The sequence below is a fragment of the Oncorhynchus clarkii genome, chromosome 29 (genome assembly GCF_045791955.1).
Source record: "Oncorhynchus clarkii lewisi isolate Uvic-CL-2024 chromosome 29, UVic_Ocla_1.0, whole genome shotgun sequence".
Taxonomy (NCBI): domain Eukaryota; kingdom Metazoa; phylum Chordata; class Actinopteri; order Salmoniformes; family Salmonidae; genus Oncorhynchus; species Oncorhynchus clarkii.
Window position 1 is genome coordinate 19564504 of NC_092175.1, and position 21254 is coordinate 19585757.

Genomic DNA, 21254 nt, shown 5'->3' on the forward strand with positions numbered 1-21254 from the left:
AACCACCTAAAAGGAAGCGATTTCCAAACCTTCCATAACAAAGCCATCACCTACAGAGAGATGAACCTGGAGAAGAGTCCCCTAAGCAAGCTGGTCCTGGGCTCTGTTCACAAACACAAACAGACCACACAGAGCCCTAGGACAGCAACACAATTAACAATTAGACAACCAAATCATGGGAAAACAAAAATATAATTACTTGACACACTGGAAAGAATTAACAAAAAAACTGTGCAAACTAGAATGCTATTTGGCCCTAAACAGAGAGCACACAGTGGCAGAATACCTGACCAGTGACTGACCCAAAATTAAGGAGCATAGCCTAGCTATTGAGAAAGGTCGCCATAGGCAGACATGGCTCTCAAGAGAAGACAGGCCCACAAAATGAGGTAGAAACTGTGCTGCACTTCCTAACCTCCTGCCAAATTGTTGACCATATTAGAGGCACATATTTCCCTCAGATTACACAGATCCACAAAGAATTCTAAAAAACAAATACAATTTTGATAAACTCCCATATTTATTGGGTGAAATACCAGTGCTCCTTGTCCCAGAATCACCCAAAATGCCCCGCGCGGCCCATTGACATAGTATGGAAGTTTCCCATCTCCGCAAAAGTATATATGCAGTTGCGAATGTTAGACTCCACATCAATCTGCAGGTTGAACATGGTGAGATTGTAGACTCCTACAATTTGTTCAGGCGATTTTACAGCTAACTACCCACTTCGCTGATATTGTCTTCGGTATTACTGTGTAGCTACGTTTGCTAAATCGCCAATAGAGAGAGCATTGCGGATTTTGTGTTGCTACCAACCTTATAACATCAAAATGAAACATTTGTTCATAAAAAATATTGTTCACAGTGTTATTTAACACTGTAAATGAAAAGAATGCGTGGTTTTGGGTGGATTATTCCTTTAATTACACTTTGAATAATAAATAGCTTTCAAAGTTTGGCATCATTCTTACCAAAAGAATGCAATATTCTAGTGTAACGTGTTGATTTGTTTAAAACCATTAATTGTGAAAATGAACGGCATGTTCATAGATTAAATGATCTAGCTTGTCTCTAGGTAAAGGCCATTGCAACCAATTTGGGTGAATTTCATTATTTACACTAAAATGCATGACATTCTTTTTAAGAAAATCGAAGTTTTCTTAGAGAATATGACTTAAAAGCTATGTACAGTGTTAGGAAACAACATTACCACTATATACATAGAAAGACTACTACAAATTACAATTATTACCATAGTTTAATACTGGCAAAGACTAGCTCTTGGGCTACATCCACTAAAAGCAGTTTGCTGTCCTACTACTTGGGACAAATCTAAACTTGAGTTCTCATGAAATTCAGCATAGTCTTTCTCCAACACTGTACTGATACATCAACATTAAATATCCATATATATTGCAATGTAACAGTCTTAGTCCTCAATCTTTATTTCCAGGTTATGGGGAACATCAGTCCCACTGGTACTGCCCTCAATCTCCTCAGTCCTCATCTCCTCATCTCCATGAGTCTTCTGGTGCTTTTTGAGGGATGACTGGTCGGTGTAGGTCTTCCCACACTGGTCACAGGTGTAGACCTTCTCCTTGGTGTGGACCTGTTCGTGTCTCTTCAGATGGCCAGACCTACTGAAGCTCTTCCCACAGTAAGAGCAGCTGAAGAGTTTCTCCCCTGTATGAGTCCTCAGGTGCAGCTTGAGGCTGCTCGCCACGCTGAAGCTTTTACCACACTCTGAGCACGTGTATGGTTTCTCTCCCGTGTGCATCCGCTTGTGTATGGTGAGGTGGCCTGCCTGGCTGAAGGTCTTCTCACACAGGTCACAGTGGTACGGCCTCTCCCCTGTATGAATCCTGTAATGTGTTTTGAGGTCCCCCATACCATTGAACCTCTTGCCACACTGTACACAGCAGTAAGGCTTTTCCCCCGTGTGTATTCTCTGATGTATTCTCAGGTTACCTGCGTTGCTAAATGTTTTGGCGCAGACAGTGCAACTGTATGGCCTCTCTCCTGTGTGAGTTCGTAAGTGGACTTTAAGCTGGTTGTGTTCACTGAAGCGCTTCCCACAATGTGGGCAGCAGTACGGTCTCTCTCCCGTATGAACACGCTTGTGTATTCTGAGCTGGCCCGGGTGACTGTAGTTCTTCCCACAGAGGTTGCAGCTGAACGGTCTCTCTCCTGTGTGAGTACGCTTGTGGGACTTGAGCAGGTCTGCCCGGCCAAAGCGTTTGCCGCAGTAGTTGCAGCAGTGGGCCTTCTCGCCACTATGATTCCTCATGTGAATGTTGAGGGAGCTCACTCGACTAAATGTCTTCTCACACTGGGTGCAGTTGTAGAAGCCTTGTGTGTTTTTAGAGGGCTCTGTAGCGTGAGAGTTCCGAGTTGGTAAAATGTCCTCCCCTGTCGTCCCAGCGGGGTCAGTTCCCGTGTCAGGGTAGTATGCCAAGAAAGGATCTTCTTCTGGCTCAGACTCTCCAGTATCATTGTGACACAGCCTTCCCTCCGATTCAACAAAATTGCCACCCTCATCGTCTCCCATCTCCATGTGAATGTCAGACACTATGGTGACTTTGACATCACTGTCGCTGTCTCTAGAGTCCACATCTGTGTCCAGTGGTGACTGAAAATGTTCATCATACTCTTCAGGAATGATATAGCTCAACTCAGCACTCTCCATCTTAATTTGCCTAGATGCCAGGTTGAGAGGAGATGGTGGTTTTGAGAGGTCTATAGCATAGTCATCCTCCATATCAGGTTCTGTCTTTATGTTTTTGAAAATGAGGGTGGAAACCGCAGTGTCTGGGATGTTTTTGAGGCATTCTGGTTCCTGCTGAGCTGCTGGATCCATAATGGAGACAGACCCTCTGCTCTGAGGTATCTTGCCCTTGTGCTGTCTCCTGGAGCTCCTCCTCTCATCACCCTGTGTTTTGATTGGCTTATGGGATTGGCTGACAGATGAACGGCTGGAACATGTCTTCCTTGATAAGTCTGGGAGGTGAACGACGTCCTGGTTACTTTCAGGGTCTGGGCAACAACAAATACATGTTAAATGTAAAAAATGTCCAACAAAGTCAGGGGATTACTATCTACTACAAGTTCCAACGTCGAAAGCTAGTCTGAAAGTACCACTGACAACAACTGTTGTCCATGGTTACAATGAGTGTTTGGAAACGACATGTAAAACATGCAACAGAGAGGGTTCAGCTAGGCTCGGTGGCCATCTTGGCAGCATGTACCTCAAAATGGGACAACAAAGGACAGCTGCAACTAACGATAGCTGCACTGGCGATTATTATTTTGAAGCCAACTGCATTGTGTACGTACCCTTTACGATCGAATCCTTATTGTCTTGTTCGTGCAGCCTTCGTTTAAGATCCTCATTCTCACTTTCAATTCTTTGTATTTTGCCCTTGTACTCAGACAACGTTTGGTCCACTGACTCCAATATGTCACTTACTGTGGCTTTAAAAATCTCGTTCAGAGACGACTCCAAAAACACTTTTAAGTCTTTTGACTTTGCCATAATCTGCAAATAAATAGCATACAAATAAAATATTAAAACCTAAACTATCTTACGATGTGGGTGTGACCGAGGTTGTTGCCGTGTCCGGAACAAAGCAGTAATCGTCGCTTGAAAGTGACGTTCCATCCTGTCAATATGTCGTTCTCTCCCTCTTTCACCGCCTCCGCAGTTAAGGAGGACGCATTGCATGTGTGTTAGCCGTCGATTTCAAGTGTCGTAGGCAACCAACCACCTGGCAGGTACTTGTATATGTTTAATGTTATATATGTGATACATTTAGTGCATTCTTTCGAGGGCGGCTTGTAGTAGCTTGTTTGTTGATTTGACACGTGTTTACAGTTCAAAAAGCATAGACCCAAGTCATACTTGTCACAACAACCAGCCCTGGCTACAAGCGGTGCGTCTTATAGGGCTTAACAACAACATAATTCATAAAGTTGACACATGCACAGTGGTTATGTTTATCCTTTTTGTTATTTTGAGGTTTACATGGAACAATCATTAGGAAAAACACAGTGGGAATGTTGTCATGGAACCAATAAACCAGGGGGAATATGGTCCACTGGGACTCATAAGTATTTGCTTCAAAGGATGCCTACAGTGCCCTGAGGCTCGACCAGTCCACTCCCTTGTGTCAGTCAAGACTTGCAGGAATGAAGTTAAGCCACTCTCCTGACCTGTGGCTGTATGAGTGGCAGAGTTATATTAAACTGGACCGGGCGTGACCGGTGAGGGAGGAGCGCCAAGCTCAAATCAAACAGCAATCTGCAGCGCTTGGTTATGTTGTCAACAAGACAGCATGATCCATCGTTCAGAAACATACATATATTTTCCATAAAATGTATGTTCACATTTTCAAACAAGTTTTCATTGGGAAGGCAGCTTAAGCCTTTTTTCCCCTTTTTTTTTTTAAACATACAGAATCCTACTAATTCGTCCACCTTTTGCTTTGAGTCAACTTCGCTGTCGGCCAGAACGAGGCAGCTGGCTCATGCCCGGGAGCAGCACGGTTCCAAAACGAATGCAATCACTTTTTACCCAGTGCAAACTATGCCTTCCCGGGCCAGCATTATAGAATCCCCTCAATGTATGCTTGTGCGCATCTGTGCCTTCAGGCTGTGGGCGGGCCCAATGCTCTCAGGTGTCTTTGTGCTATTTCGCTCCCTGCCAATCACAATGTGGCTTTTCTTTCTTTTTGTTGCCTCTTTCCCTGTTTTTGCAAGGCATATCCATGTTGCAGATGAGCAGAGGGAGGCGGAAGTCTGGGATCTGTTGCCTGGAGATGAGGTATCGCTCACAGAGGAGGAGTGGACTAAGACTTGCGACTCGCATGCATCCTCTGTGACACCCCAGGCTAGCGCTGTGTAAGTGAGAGAGGCTAGAAAACTTGTCATCTGAGGGATTACACCTTGTGCACTAAGCTGTCTGTCTACATGGCAATAAAGAGGTTTGCCCCCCCCAGACGGACTTAAAGCCTTACTAACTGACTGGTTATATGATACCCCATGAGAAGGCTTTAAAGGGTAAGTCCAAATCGAAGTTTACTAAGAAAATGGAAAATGGCTCTCTGAAAGTAGTTTGTGTTTGAGTTAGAGTTTTTAATGATCTGAGGCATGTTATTATTTTGCTGACAGCAGTAGTTTATTATCTGGTGTTTCCACACATGAATAATATATATTAACCTTGTTATCCTGTTGGTATTGATGGTTTCATTCAAGTTTGTGGTTTGATTTCTGCATAGTTGTACTTGTCATGTAGAGCCTTTGGGTGTGTTGTTGACGAGTCAATGTGGTTACAGTCAATTTGGCATCTCCCTCTGATAGACTGCCTCAACAGCTAGAGAGTCCCATGCATAGTGCCTGCCAAAACAATGGTCCACTGGTAGGGGATCATCCACATAATCACTGGGACGTCCACAAGTTAATGGTTTATCAGCTGCACTAAACCTCTGAAATGTCAATGTTTATTAGACCTTAATGTCCTGAATTTAAAATATATATATAAACGTAACATGCAACATTTTCAAAGATTTTACTGAGTTACGGTTCATATAAAGAAGTCAGTAAATTAAAATAAATGAATTAGGCCCTAATCTATGGATTTCACGTGACTGGGAATACTTATCTGTGGGTCATAGATACTTTTAAAAAATGGGACTCACAATGGGGCCTCAGGATCTAATTGATATTGATAAAATGCAATTGTGTTCATTGTCTGTAGTTTATGCCTGCCTGTCTGCCTGCCCATACCATAACCCACCACCACCATGTGTCACTCTGTTCACAACGGCAAACCGCTTGCCCACACGACTCCTTACACGTGGTCTTTGGTTGGAGGTACTGCCAAATTCTCTAAAATGATGTGGAGGTGGCTTGTGGTAGAGAAATTAACATTCAAATATCTGGCAACATCTCTGGTGGACATTCCTGTAGTCAGCATGCCAATTGCACCCTCCCTGAAAACTTGAGACATCTGTGGCATTGTGTTGTGTGATGAGACGGCACATTTTAGAGTGGTCTTTTATTGTGCCTAGCACAAGGTGCACCTGTGTAATGATCATGCTGTTTATTCAGCTTCTTGATTTGCCACACCTGTCAGGTGGATGGATGATCTTGGCAAAGGATAAATGCTCACTAACAGGGATGTAAACAAATTTGTTTGCACAAAATGTGAGAGAAATGTGTTTTGTGTATATGGCACATTTCTGATATATTTTATTTCAGCTCATGAAGCATGGGACCAACACTTTACATGTTGCGTTTCATATTTTTTCCAGTGTAGTAATGCTGGTAATTTAAAGGACACAACTGAAATCTCTGTCTTATTAACTTTAAAAACCTGAAGACTTAATCACCAGCAACATTCAAATCCAAGGTCAGAGATTATTGTTGTTATTACACCAAACAATAGATAGGCCTATATTGTGCCTGCATAAAGGGAACAATGTTCCTCTAATTAGATAACTGTAACCTATGACCTGAATACCTTCAAATATTATACCTAAAGGAAGATGACTGTAAAGTCTTTATCCAGACTCCAAAGTAAGAGTAATCTAGTTTATACAACACACACATGGACCTTTATACAATCTCAGAGAGCTGCAAATCTAATTCACACAGATTCAATGAGGAAGTATGGGGTGCAAAAAGAAAGTATCTGTCTATCATTGTAAGTTTATACCGTTCTTTGCTGTTTTTAAGTGGAGCGCCAGCCTAGCACCCTAACAGGAAATGAGAAGTGAGCACCCACACAGGAAGTGTGGCCAAGCACTGTCCCGGATGTTGGTTATGTGATGTGAGTAGACTATTGACAAAAAGGCTGAGCGACTGAAAGAGAGAAATGGAGTGAAAGTTTAAATAGACGGAATAGGAGGTATTTGAACCCATTTTCCATGTCACTCTTCTTTTTATGACGACTGGAGGCTTAGTATGAGGCTTCACATGAATTGTTACAAAAATGCTGTGTTTATATTAGGTAGTGTCCTTGATATGGATCAACAACATACTACTGTAAAATCTTCACTGATATCCTCCGGGTCGGTCCATGGACCATGACCTATACATGTACATCATGGTAGCTCAAGTTGATGGTTAGCAGTAGACATGAGTATTTAGGATACAGTGAAACCGCTCACACCCCCACCATCTGGCTCTCACTCTCTATTTCTCTCCATCTATGCTCTCCAACTTCTCTCTCTCTCTCTCTTTCTGTAAAGGCTGCTCTTCTGTGGTCAGGAAGTAAATGCGCCTCTGTAATGTTTCAGCAAAAGTCATTGCAAAGCACATCCGCTGTGCCACGCCAAAAGAGAGAGAAGTAAACAGGGTTTATAAAACAACCTCTTCCTTAAAATATATTAACTGGATAGTGTTTGGTATGCAGAAGTGAATGGTGAGTGTTGGCTAACATTTTAATATGTTTAAGAGACCATGTTTGTCATTGAACTGTGCCTATTGGTGTATGATGTGTGAGAGTGACATGAGCTACCGCTGGTCTAAGTTTTAGGATGTTGGCTTTCTGTCAATTGAAAGAGTGTTAATCTCACACCCTAGTCCATTTTTTTTTTTAAATAATACAATTTAAAAATTGAAATTTCACACTGTAATATTATTGATATACAAGGCAGGTAGCCAGTGTTGGGGAGTATATTTTAGCCTGTAGAGCAGTATTTTCTCCTGGATTTACTGTACCTGTTTAGATTGGCTTTCATTTGGCAGATGACTCAGTTCACCACATATGTTTATTTATAAACAAGTGCCAGAATGATTGATCTCCTCAAGGTGTACTTCAAGAGAACCTGTCTTTAGCTAAACATATTGTCTTACTGATTTATTTTCATTTGAACATTAGCACTTTACAAACACTACTTGTTTGACATTACTGTGGGAATTTATGAGCGAGTCACTAGTTAGTTTGAATGGATGTATGTTTTGCCATATTTTATTGTACATGAATGTTCTTGCTTTACGGACCTCGTGCACATAACTAGGGCAGCACCGGAAGCTAACCAACCACAGGAGTCAACCATGACAGCATCACTCTGACCTAATTCCAAGATGGATGCCCTGGCCAGCACAGAGGAACGAGACTAAACTAAGTTGAGCCATATCTCTGCTTAGGACTGAGTGAAGAGAGAGGTTATGGAGGGGTCTAGGGTGCGCTCTCCTCTCCCAGACCTCAGGGAGCAAGACAGCCAGACATGGCCCAATATGGATCTCCCACTACATAGCAGGCCACTCGAGGAGGCTATTGGGTGGAGAGAGATGGAGGAGCAAGTGAACCAGATGGACAGGGAGGAAGAGGATAACTCTCATCAGACTGGAAGGACTGAGGAGCCAGAGGAGCACTGGGATTCCATGACTTTACCTGTGTACCCCATGATCCATCCCAGTGTCCCTCTGTCCTTTGCCACGGTGCAGTGGGACATAACCAACCCCTCCCCTGACATTCCCTACCCCATGACTGACAACAGCTCGGCCGATGAGCTGGACTCCAGTGGAGCGGCCAGTCTGGACTGGACTGTGAGTCCCCTGTCCCACCACCACCACCAGCAGCAGCAGCAACATCAAGCCTGTGTGCCAGGAATCAACATAGAGCTGTCTGTCCAGGAGAAGACACATAATCACAACAGACCGGAGCAACAGCTGCCTTTGGACACAGACCAGAGTGAAAGCTCCCCTCGGGTACGTCAGGCAGAACGGAAAGGATTGTGGTTATGTGTCTGTTGTCATTTGAAATTATGTTGCTGTGCGTTTGTGTGCATTTGTGGACCTTTATTTCCTGTGTGCATTTGTCTGTGAAGTACAAGAGAAAGAGAGTATTTAGGATGAGAAATAGCTCTACCTCTGTCTATTCATAGATTATATACCAGCATATAGGTTTCAGTTGTAGGTTGAGATGAGGTGGATGGAATATACCGTTATACAGTACCAGTCAAAAGTTTGGACATACTTAATCATTCAAGGGTTTTTCTTTATTTTTACTATTTTCTACATTGTAGAATATTAGTGAAGACATGAAAACTATGAAATAACACATATGGAATCATGTCATAACCAGAAAAGTGTTAAACAAATCAAAATATATTTTAGATTCTTCAAAGTAGCCACCGTTTGCCTTGATGACAGCTTTCCACACTCTTGGCATTCTCTCAACCAGCTTCATGAGGTAGTCACCTGGAATGCATTTCAATTAACAGGTGTGCCTTGTTAAGTTCATTTGTGGAATTTCTTTCCTTAATGCATTCGAACCAATCAGTTGTGCTGTGACAAGGTAGGGGTGGTATACAGAAGATAGCCCTATTTGGTAAAAGACCAAGTCCATATTATGGCAAGAACAGCTTTAAAACATGAAGCTCAGTCAATCCAGAACATTTCAGTCGCAAAACCATCAAGCACTATGATGAAACTGGCTCTCATGAGGACCACCACAGGAAAGGAAGACCCAGAGTTACCTCTGCTGCGGAGGATACGTTCATTAGAGTTACCAGCATCAGAAATGGCTGCCCAAATAAATGCTGCACAGAGTTCAAGTAACAGACACATCTCAACAAACTGTTCAGAGGAGTCTGCGTGAATCAGGCCTTCATGGTCGAATTGCTGCAAAGAAACCGCTACTAAAGGACACCAATAAGAAGAGACTTGCTTTGGCCAAGAAACACGAGCAACGGACATTAGACCGATGGAAATCTGTCCTTTAATCTGATGAGTCCAAATTCAACCGCCGAGTCTTTGTGAGGCGCAGAGTAGGTGAATAGATAATCTCCACATGTGTGGTTCCCACCGTGAAGCATGTAGGTGTGATGGTGTGGGGGTTCTTCGCTGGTGACACGGTCAGTGATTTGTTTAGAATTCAAGGCACACTTATGCTGCTACCACAGCATTCTACAGCAATACGCCATCCCATCTGGTTTGAGCTTAGTGGGACTGTCATTTGTTTTTTTAACAGGACAATGACCCAAAACACACCTATAGGCTGTGTAAGGGCTATTTGATCAAGAAGGAAAGTGATGGAGTGCTGCATCAGATGACCTGGCCTCCACAATCACCTGACCTCAACCCAATTGAGATGGTTTGGGATGAGTTGGACCCCAGAGTGAAGGAAAAGCAGCCAACAAGTGCTCAGCATAAGTGGGAACTCCTTCAAGGCTTTTGGAAAAGCATTCCAGGTGAAGCTGGTTGAGAGAATGCCAAGAATGTGCAACGCTGTCATCAAGGCAAAGCGTAGCTGCTTTGTAGACTCTAAAATATATATAATATATACACTTTTTTTTGGTTACTACATGTTTCCATATGTGCTATTTCATAGTTGTGATGTCTTCACTATTATTCTACAAAGTAGAAAATAGTATAAAAATAAATAAAAACCCTTGAATGAGTAAGTGTGTCCAAGCTATTGACTGATACTGTACATATCAGTCATCTGAGAGCCAGGTCCCTTCTGTCTGAGTGCTGATCAGCCCACCTCTTTCTCAATCACAAGTTTTCCCCAGCTCGATGTTTATTGTTGACAGCTGCTTTTGCAATTCCAGGCATGGGATACACCAAGGCCATATGTGGAGGAGCATGCAGCACACACACAGGAAGAGGAGGCTTCAGCACAAGAGCTATTTGAGGACCATGGTGAGTGCAGACCGAGGTCATTTTCACAAATGCACCATGGGCATACATGTGTTGACATATATTCTGATAGTTGCTACCGATTCAAATGCATTTGACCTCTCACCTCGACTTGATCATATAGTATGTAGAGTGCATAGGATGTTGGTGGCACCTTAATTGGGGAAAATAGGCTCGTTCTAATGACTGGAGCTGAAAAGTGGAATGGTACCAATTACATCAAACACCTGGTTTCCTGTGATATTGACTTGGTCAATATTAACATGGGTATTTGTGTGTTTAGACTCTCTTTCAGGGAGACGTCCATGGCCAGAGGAAGGGATAGGACAGTCTGTGACAGAGGAGACTATCACACCCTCTGATATAGCTCCTAGCTCTGTAGAAACAGGAGAGTCCGAGACTAGGCCGGATAGTGAGAGTTTAGGCTCTGTGCCGGGAGAGAAACAGGAACAGACTGGCACAGTCCTGACTATACAGATCAACCCAGAGCAAGGATCCAGCTCTACGGACTATGAGGAGGAGGAGGAGGAGCAGACAGAACAGATAGGACAGTCAGAGGGGAGGGAACAGTCGGACAGTGAGGAGGAATCAGCAATGATAGAACTCTTAGAGCACCTGCTTGAGCCAGCTGAACTGAAAGAACAGTCAGAACTCTCAGAGAAGTCTGAACACAGTGGGCAGTCAGAGCCTAATCACACAGAACAGAGTGAATACGGGAACAATAATGAGACAACAGAGCAGCCAGAAGACTCTGAGAAACTTGTAGAGTCCGACCAGGTAGAACATTCAAATCAGTCAGGGGACGAAGACCAGCAAACTGAAGAGGCCCATTTACAACAGGCAGAACAGTCAGAAGTGACAGACCAGTCAAAACAATCAAAAGAATCAGAGCAGACGCAACAGCCAGAACAGACAGAATGTTTAGAATCAAAACAGACGCAACATTCTGAGCAAACTATGCACTCCGAGCAGACAGACTTTTCAGTGCAGGCAGAACCACAGACAGAACCATCACAGCAGACGGAACACTCTGAAGATTCTGAGCAGTCAAAACAATCAGGGCAGATGGAGCAGTCCGAGCAGACGGAGCAGTCAGAGCAGACGGAGCAGTCAGAGCAGACGGAGCAGTCAGAGCAGACGGAGCAGTCGGAGCAGACGGAGCAGACGGAGCAGTCAGAGCAGACAGAGCAGTCCGAGCAGACAGACAAACCAATACATTCAAAGCAGTTAGAAGAATTACTTTTCCTTTGCACAGAGGAGCTTGAACAGACAGACCAGACAGAAGACCAGAAACAGTCAGGGGATGAACAGCCAGCGCAGACTGCACTGACTGAGTCGACAGAAGAGCTTGAGCAGACAGAGCATGTAGAACAATTGGAACAGAACGTTTGTACAGAGGATTCATGTTTGCCGCCCAGGGAAGGAAGTGGAGAGCAACTGGAGTCTCAGGTACAGCAGACGGAGGCCTCAGAACCAGTGGTGGTCCATATGAATGGTGGAGGTTTGGACAGGGAGAGGGCCTGCAGGCTGGCTGAAAGACTCTACAGGCTGGATGGGATCTACAAGACAGATGTGGTCAAACACCTGGACAAAGAGTAAGACCAAAGGCTGCAGAACCTTGGCGTGGCCAAACGTTACATCACATAGGTCTTATGCAGTAGTAACTATTAGGGTAATGATCCATGCTAGTAAGTACTTTGAGTTTTTTTTTCTCATAATGTGTCACCTTGAATCATGAACTTGACCTGTCTTTGTCTCCCGGCCCCTCTCTAATTCAGTAATGACTTTAGCCGAGCCGTTGGGGAGGAGTACCTGAAGTTCTTTGACTTCACCGATCAGAGACTGGACCAAGGCCTGAGGTAAATCCTTCACACTTTCTAATTCGATTTTTCCTAGTTCACTATAATAGTAACAAGTAATGGTCTCAAATTAGCATCTTCCATCTGTAAATTATCTTATATTTCCTCTATTTTGCCCTCCTCTCCCAGGTCTTTCCTGAGGGTGGTGGTGCTTATCGGTGAGACCCAGGAAAGAGAGCGGGTGCTGCAGCATTTCTCCTGTCGATTCCAGCAATGCAACCCTCACACCTTCTCCTCTTCCGGAGAAGTACTCACACTCACCTGTTCTGTGATGCTCCTGAACTCTGATCTGCATGGACAGGTGAGTCCCCACTGCACTGCAAACGTGTAGGTATTTAGGGTTTTGAATGTTGTTACGCACGCCTCCATGAAGAGGGAACGCAACACCCTGCTTTAACTCAGCTCTCCATGAAGTGAAAGAGGTATGGACTGTAGGTGCGAGTAAGGATGACAAAAGGCAGAATTTACCACTTACTAGGAATTTATTCCTTCACACGGTAATGTGGGGAAAAGGGGCTGGATGGAACCAAAGCAAAGAAAGTAAATCTCAAACCCCCTCTCCTACATTACCTGCCTACCCACTACTTACCTAATTTAGCACCACCTGGTGCCCTAACCAAAATACAGGGGGTGGTCCGCCCAGGTCTTACCTAGTGTGCCTAGACAGTGAATATACTACGGGTATATGTATGCCCTCGGGCCTCTTGCCTAAGCACTCCCTTGGTGCCTTCCCCTTCCCCCTGGGAACAAATGAAACAGAATATTAAACAACCCACTTCACAACAAAACTGAGAAAAAACTAACTCAGGCCATTAAAGAAGCTCTGCCAAACCCACAAACACAGAACCGCACCAAAGCTGCTACCAAGAACAACTAACATAGTACATACTAACGACCAACATGCTATACCCCTCAGCCATCAACCTCCTCTCTCAGCAATGATCTATATCACGATCAATCTCTCCCCTGAACAACAGAACACTGGCTTTTATAGCTTCAGAAGGCATTGGAAATTGGAGACAGCTGCGTCCTGACGAGGGGGCGGGGGTCAGTTCTCCAATTAATCGTGGAGTCGACCAATCAGCTGCTGGGGGATCTCAGGAAGCCATCTCCTGAAACACACTCAAATACACAAACTACAACACAGAAACTGGGGAACGTAACAAATGTATACACAGTTAAACCAGGGGAGGACCATCCTCCTTAGTGAATTTCAGAAAAATAAAGAGTGAAACAAAACAAAGTTATCCTTTTTAGATAAAAATATACTAAATATTTTCAGTTTTAGCCTCCCGGGTGGCGCAGTGGTTAAGGACGCTGTACTGCAGCACCAGCTGTGCCATCAGAGACTCTGGGTTCGCGCCCAGGCTCTGTTGTAACCAGCCGCGACCGGGAGGTTCGTGGGGCGACGCACAATTGGCCTAGCGTCGTCCGGGTTAGGGAGGGATTGGCCGGTAGGGATGTCCTTGTCTCATCACGCACCAGCGACTCCTGTGGCGGGCCGGGCGCAGTGCGCGCTAACCAAGGTTGCCAGGTGCACGGTGTTTCCTCCGACACATTGGTGCGGCTGACTTCCGGGTTGGATGCGCTCTGTGTTAAGAAGCAGTGCGGCTTGGTTGGGTTGTGTATCGGAGGACGCATGACCTTCAATCAATCCGAGCCCGTACTGGAGTTGTAGCTACTTAAACATTTGGATACCACGAAATTGGGGAGAAAAAGGGGTTAAAAAAATATAAAAATAAATACACAGTTTTGCAATAAGTCTAGCAGCACTCTCTAGGTTAGCACCATGGTGTAGCCGGAGGACAGCTAGTTTCCATCCTCCTCTGGGTACATTGACTTCAATACAAAACCCAGGAGGCTCATGGTTCTCATCCCCTTCCATAGACTTAAACAGTTATGACAACTTCCGGAGGACATCCTCCGACCTATCAGAGCTCTTGCTGTATGAACTGCTGTATGTTTTCATTTCAATCAGGATTGAATCAGGATCAGAGAATGAATCTAGTATTGAAACCATAAGCTACAGCTAGCTAGCATTGCAGTGTGTAAAATGTGTTGAGTAGTTGACTCAAAGAGAGAGAAAGACAATAGTTGAACAGTTTTGAACAAATTAATTTCTTAAATGGAGAAGCAAAAGAGAGCGAGAGCTAGCTATATTTCATTGTCTTTTAAAAAAACTTACCTATCTAGCGAATTCAGCTAGCTAGTTGAGCCTACACAAACTCCTGGCTCAAACAGAGAGGGATGCTATGTTAGATGGCTATGGCTATCCAACACTATAACTCTTCTAAGTCAAGGTACGCTTTTGGTTTGATTTATTCCCAACGGGGCCCACTGGTGTAACTGCTAAACTGCTTGCTGTACACTCTACTGCAAGATTGTAGTGGGTTTATTGAGAGTTAGTCAATATAGCTAAGTATTTTAACTATGACGTTAGCTAATATGGTGACAACGATGTAGGCTGTGTGTGGAGGTTATGGTATGAAGTTTTGTTTTGGAAAGTTTTTTTTTTCTTGGTCAGCTACTGTATTCTGCACTGAAGTTGAAAGGAAAATGTGAGAGGAGGAGAGCGTGTAGATGCGAGAAGGAATTATACAATGAGCAAATTATCATGCTGTTGGTGTGTGGCTTCTATGTGGCTGCTATGAATTGAACTGTTTGTGGTGATCAAGGGTTTATTTATTCACCCGATTCTGTTGAAATACATTTCTTAAACGGAAGAAAACGGAATGAAACGGAGTTAAACATACCTGAATTTGTCCAATAGAAACTCTCGTTTGCGACTGTTGGACTACTGATTACACCTTAGATCAGCTAGACGCAGGCAAGAGTGTGCCAGGAAGTATTGAATGTGTCACGGTCTGTCACCTTGATTACTGAAAAATGTCTCTAGACCAGTGCACCTACGTTGTAAACTTTAATTTGTTGTCTAGGTTGTAGCAACCTCATGATGGGTATAGGAAAAATGTGAGTATCATGTAGTAGCCTAAACCTATCGCTGTTACATTGAACTGGGTGAATGGAATATGAATGACAGTCATCCAATATGCTTTAATAGAAATAAGATCATCCTCGTAAAAAAAATTATTAAACTGCACTGACCGCTACTGAGTTAAACATTGTTTTTGTGTCTGTCCTCAGAATGTGGGCAAACCCATGTCTGTGTCCAGCTTCGTGTCCAACCTGGATGGGATGAATGAGGGTGAGAGCTTCAGTAAGGAGCTGTTGAAGGTAAGATTATCCTCCTCATTCTACACCTACTCAATATTTCAGTAGATACTGTTAACTGAAAGAACCGTGTCTATAGCAGTCTGAAGTAACCCTTTTTTACGGAACACTTCAGAGTCCTTTCTCTTGTTTCTTACTCAGGCTCTCTACAACTCCATTAAGAACGAGCCTCTGGAATGGGCAGTGTAAGTAGTCTGACTTAAGAACAAGGTAGTGGGTAGCATTATTCTATACTATTTGCCACCACCTTTTCAGTCTCCCCTTGGACATTGTAGATTTACACACAGCTTCCTCTTCATGTTGCTTTCTCCAATATATTGTGGTTGTGTTACACCTCTCATATTTTCATTGTTTTTTAATTTCCTCTCCATTGCTTCTTCATTCCTCCCCTCATCTCGTCAATCGCCCTGTTCAGTGATGAGAAGGAACTGAAGAGCTCCATGTTGTTGGCAGAGGATGCTAAAGAGGACGCACCCCTGCGCTCCAAGAGCAACCCGTTCCAAGATGTGCCGCATGACAAGAAGGCCTCAGTGTTCAAACAGAGCTTCCTCAAACGCAAGGCCCACGCTGACATCGATGGCAAACGCAGTGAGTGGGACTGTGACACTGTTTGCACGAAACCATAGGAATTTAAATATCAGGGCAATAAAGTGTGTACAAGAGCGTCATGGTGTTTTGATAAATTATTTGACGATTCATCAGTCTGGTGAAATGTCTTTGAGAAGCATCCTTTGACCTCAGGAGTGATGTAATGTAACTGTGTGTGACAGCTCCTTGGGGGAAGAGAAGCTGGAAGATCTTCTATGGAGTGCTGAAGGGAATGGTCCTCTACTTGCAGAAGGTTAGAGTTTCCTCCTCTCCCTCATCTTATTCCATACTTTCCATATCACGGCCTCTTGATAATGTTCTGGATGCCTTTGACACGAATCCCTCACTGCTTGTTACCCTATCCAACCTGTCCTCTCCCTCAGGATGAGTATACGATGGAGTGGCAGAGTACAGAGGAGGTGGTCAGTGTGCACCATGCCCTGGCAGAGCAGGCAGCAGACTACACTAAGAGACCACACGTCTTCCGCCTGCAGACCGCTGACTGGAGGGTCTTCCTCTTTCAGGCCTCGTGAGTCTATGTTTGAGAGACCCGAACTACAGTGAGGGAAAAAAGTATTTGATCCCCTGCTGACTTTGTACGTTTGCCCACTGACAAAGAAATGATCCGTCTATAATTTTAATAATTTATAATTTTATTTGAACAGTGAGAGAAAGAATAACAACAAAAAAATCCAGAAAAACGCATGTCAAAAATGTTATGAATTGATTTGCATTTTAATGAGGGAAATAAGTATTTGACCCCCTCTCAATCAGAAAGATTTCTGGCTCCCAGGTGTCTTTTATACAGGTAACAGGCTGAGATTAGGAGCACACTCTTAAAGGGAGTGCTCCTAATCTCAGTTTGTTACCTGTATAAAAGACACCTGTCCACAGAAGCAATCAATCAGATTCCAAACTCTCCACCATGGCCAAGACCAAAGAGCTCTCCAAGGATGTCAGGGACAAGATTGTAGACCTGCACAAGGCTGGAATGAGATACAAGACCATCACCAAGCAGCTTGGTGAGGAGGTGACAACAGTTGGTGCGATTATTGGAAGAAACGCAAATTGAAGAAACACAAAATAACTGTCAATCTCCCTCGGCCTGGGGCTCCATGCAAGATCTCACCTCGTGGAGTTGCAATGATCATGAGAACGGTGAGGAACAGCCCAGAACTACACAGGAGGATCTTGTCAATGATCTCAAAGCAGCTGTGATCATAGTCACCAAGAAAACAATTGGTAACACATTACGCCGTGAAGGACTGAAATCCTGCAGCGCCCGCAAGGTCCCCCTGCTCAAGAAAGCACATATACATGCCCGTCTGAAGTTTGCCAATGAACATCTGAATGATTCAGCGGACAACTGGTTGAAAGTGTTGTGGTCAGATGAGACCAAAATGGAGCTCTTTGGCATCAACTCAACTCGCCGTGTTTGGAGGAGGGGGAATGCTGCCTATGACCCCAAGAACACCATCCCCACCGTCTAACATGGAGGTGGAAACATTATCCTTTGGGGGTGTTTTTCTGCTAAGGGGACAGGACAACTTCACCGCATCAAAGGGACGATGGACGGGGCAATGTACCGTCAAATCTTGTGTGGAACCTCCTTCCCTCAGCCAAGGCATTGAAAATGGGTTGTGGATGTGTATTCCAGCATGACAATGACCCAAAACACACGGCCAAGGCAACAAAGGAGTGGCTCAAGAAGAAGCACATTAAGGTCCTGGAGTGGCCTTGCCAGTCTCCAGACCTTAATCCCATAGAAAATCTGTGGAGGGAGCTGAAGGTTTGAGTTGCCAAACGTCAGCCTCGAAACCTTAATGACTTAAAGAAGATCCGCAAAGAGTGGGACAAAATCCCTCCTGTGTGCACGCCTGGTGGCCAACTACAAGAAACGTCTGACCTCTGTGATTGCCAACAAGGGTTTTGCCAACAAGTACTAAGTCATGTTTTGCAGAGGGGTCAAATACTTATTTCCCTCATTTAAAATGCAAATCAATTTATAACATTTTTGACATGCGTTTTTCTGGATTTTTTTTGTTGTTATTCTGTCTCTCACTGTTCAAATAAACCTACCATTAAAATTATGGACTGATCATTTCTATATCAGTGGCAAACGTACAAAATCAGCAGGGGATCAAATACTTTTTTCCCTCACTGTATATCCATGTAGTATTGGAGTTGTGAATTTACATTTGTCACACAAAGGTCTAATGTGTTTGACAGTTTGGCGGTGTGAAGGAACAATCACATCAATCAGGATGCAGCAGTCCAATAATCCTGTGACTTTGTATACAAAGATATGATTAGATATGTTATGTCTTCTATGTGCACGGTTCCCTTGTTGTCCGAAGCTCCACAGCAGAGATGATTTCATGGATCAGCCGTATCAACCTGGTGTCAGCCCTACACTCCTCTCCTCCCTTCCCTGCTGCCGTGGGCTCTCAGAGGAAGTTCTGCAGACCCATCCTGCCAGCCTCGCAGTCTGCACACACACTGGTACTGTATTCACGTACCCTCTTGGTTCACTCTCTGTAGTCCCAACTGCTTTGTTTTAGTACATTATGTATTCATCTTTGTGGGGTGTGATATTTAAGAGTACGCTGAGACTGTGAACTCAGCAAAAAAAGAAACGTCCTCTCACTGTCAACTGCGTTTATTTTCAGCAAACTTAACATGTGTAAACGAGCAGTATGGCTCGTGGCATTGTCATGCTGGAGGGTCATGTCAGAATGAACCTGCAGGAAGGGTACCACATGAGGGAGGAGGATGTCTTCCCTGTAACGCACAGCATTGAGATTGCCTGTAATGACAACAAGCTCAGTCCGATGACGCTGTGACACACCGCCCCAGACCATGATGGACACTCCACCTCCAAATCGATCCCTCTCCAGAGTACAGGCCTCGGTGTAATGCTCATTCCATTGACGATAAACACGAATCCGACCGTCACCCCTGGTGAGACAAAACCGCGACTCATCAGTGAAGAGCACTTTTTGCCAGTCCTGTCTGGTCCAGCAACGGTGGGTTTGTGCCCATAGGTGACGTTGTTGGCGGTGATGTCTGGTGAGGACCTGCCTTACAACAGGCCTACAAGCCCCCAGTCCAGCCTCTTTCAGCCTATTGCGGACAGTCTGAGCACTGATGGAGGGATTGTGCGTTCCTGGTGTAACTCGGGCAGTTGTTGTTGCCATCCTGTACCTGTCCCGCAGGTGTGATGTTCGGATATACCGATCCTGTGTAGGTGTTGTTACACGTGGTCTGCCACTGAGAGGACGATCAGCTGTCCATCCTGTCTCCCTGTAGCGCTGTCTTAGGCGTCTCACAGTACGGACATTGCAATTTATTGCCCTGGCCACATCTGCAGTCATCATGCCTCGCAGCATGCCTAAGGCACGTTCACGCAGATGAGCAGGGACCCTGGGCATTTTTCTTTTGGTGTTTTTCTGAGTTAGTAGAAAGGCCGCTTTAGTGTCCTAAGGTTTCATAACTGTGACCTAATTGCCTACCGTCTGTAATCTGTTAGTGTCTTAACGACCGTTCCACAGGTGTATGTTCACTAATTGTTTAGGGTTCATTGAACAAGCATGGGAAACAGTGTTTAAACTCTTTACAATGAAGATCTGTGAAGTTATTTGTAATTTTACGAATTATCTTTGAAAGACAGGGTCCTGAAAAAGGGACGTTTCTTTTTTGCTGAGTTTATGTACTCTAGTTGTGCTGGGCCAGGTAGGGTAATCTGATACTAGATCTATGGTTAGGGACACTTTCTACCTGGAGTGTGTTCTGAGCCAGTTCACTGAGCCTGGCTCTCTGCTGCCCCCTGCAGGAGAGACAGCTGCAGTCCCATGCAGGCATGCTGGAGTCCTTCCAGGAAGACCTGGCCTACCTGCAGCAGAGTCTCCCTGACGGGCGCAGGGCCAAAGCCAAGGAGATGGAGGAACACCGAGTCAGAGAGGAGTACCTGCAGCATGAGGTGTGTGTGTGTGTGTGTTATCTGCATATTTATGTGCATATGGGATTGACCACAATGTTAAGCTCTGTGACATTATCTTAATGCAGGCTACATTTTTTCCCCCTTCACTCTATTAGATGTCTCATTCCTTCCTCTCCCCACAGAAATGTCGCTACGAGGCCTACATCCAGATGCTGGAGGTCTGGAAGGGTTTGAACCAGTCAACTGAGACTGAGGTGGGAACCAGTGAGCTCAACCTGTTTGACAGAGCTGTGTGTAAGGACACAGTGGATGAGGAGGGGGGGGAGGGAACCCTGAAGAAGTCCCACTCCAGCCCCTCCCTGGATCTGGAGATGGCCTCGCAACCCGTGGTCAAAGTTAAACGCAACATCTCGGAGAGACGGACCTATCGCAAGATCATCATACCGAGACGCAACCAGGACATATGAGGGCAGGTGTCCAAAAGTGAGACACATAGAACTCTGACATGACTTTTCAATGGCTTTTTTTAGGACGGGGACTATGTGTTACTTCCAAGCACAGTCTTTTTTAAGTTTTCATTTTCAGCTTGCACTTATTCAGCAAGAAGGCAAAGGTCAATAAAACAGAATGCATCCCTCAGGGAACTTGCTTGAGTCCTTTTGTTTGTTACATTCTCTCTTCATAAGATACAAGTATTTTAGTTCATATTTGTGCACTTTCAATTTAACAAAATTAATTGAACCTCAGAAGTCGATGTTTCATGCTGACGGGTCAAAAAGAGTAATAAAATGATTGTCTCCTAACGATTTTGATCCCTCAAAACCCACATGGACCTACCTACACCTATGAATTTACTGTGATATGTTGGGATACCTATTTATTTATATTTATCTCTGCAGTTTCCATATCTTACTCGTTTGCTCTGTATGGCCAGTGTGGAACTCTAGCCACATGAGGGTGCTATACAACAGCATATCACACATCAAATA

At 44.4% G+C, this 21254-nt stretch overlaps 2 protein-coding genes across 5 annotated transcripts; one reads left to right on the top strand and one right to left on the bottom strand.

Annotated features, from left to right (window-relative positions):
* LOC139388129 (zinc finger and SCAN domain-containing protein 2-like) lies at window positions 1-3642 on the bottom strand. The gene is made up of 2 exons (XM_071134710.1): window positions 3334-3642; window positions 1-3033 (listed from the first exon to the last, which is right to left on the bottom strand). Exons 1-2 carry the CDS (start codon window positions 3530-3532, stop codon window positions 1430-1432), a joined length of 1803 nt encoding a protein of 600 aa, XP_070990811.1. The 5' UTR covers window positions 3533-3642; the 3' UTR covers window positions 1-1429.
* Window positions 3643-4849: 1207 nt separating this feature from the next.
* On the top strand, window positions 4850-20904 carry LOC139388538 (PH and SEC7 domain-containing protein 1-like). 4 transcript variants are annotated; one of them, XM_071135250.1, is made up of 14 exons: window positions 7248-7420; window positions 8019-8712; window positions 10560-10650; window positions 10931-12242; window positions 12426-12506; window positions 12636-12807; window positions 15651-15740; window positions 15879-15922; window positions 16153-16325; window positions 16508-16578; window positions 16709-16854; window positions 18683-18827; window positions 20158-20304; window positions 20448-20904. In XM_071135250.1, exons 2-14 carry the CDS (start codon window positions 8170-8172, stop codon window positions 20730-20732), a joined length of 3300 nt encoding a protein of 1099 aa, XP_070991351.1. In that variant the 5' UTR covers window positions 7248-7420; window positions 8019-8169; the 3' UTR covers window positions 20733-20904. The 4 variants fall into 4 exon arrangements, with proteins under 4 accessions (XP_070991354.1, XP_070991353.1, XP_070991351.1 ...); XM_071135253.1 differs by lacking the exons at window positions 7248-7420; window positions 8019-8712 and adding an exon at window positions 4850-5055; XM_071135252.1 differs by lacking the exons at window positions 7248-7420; window positions 8019-8712 and adding an exon at window positions 6824-6904.
* Window positions 20905-21254: the final 350 nt, after the last annotated feature.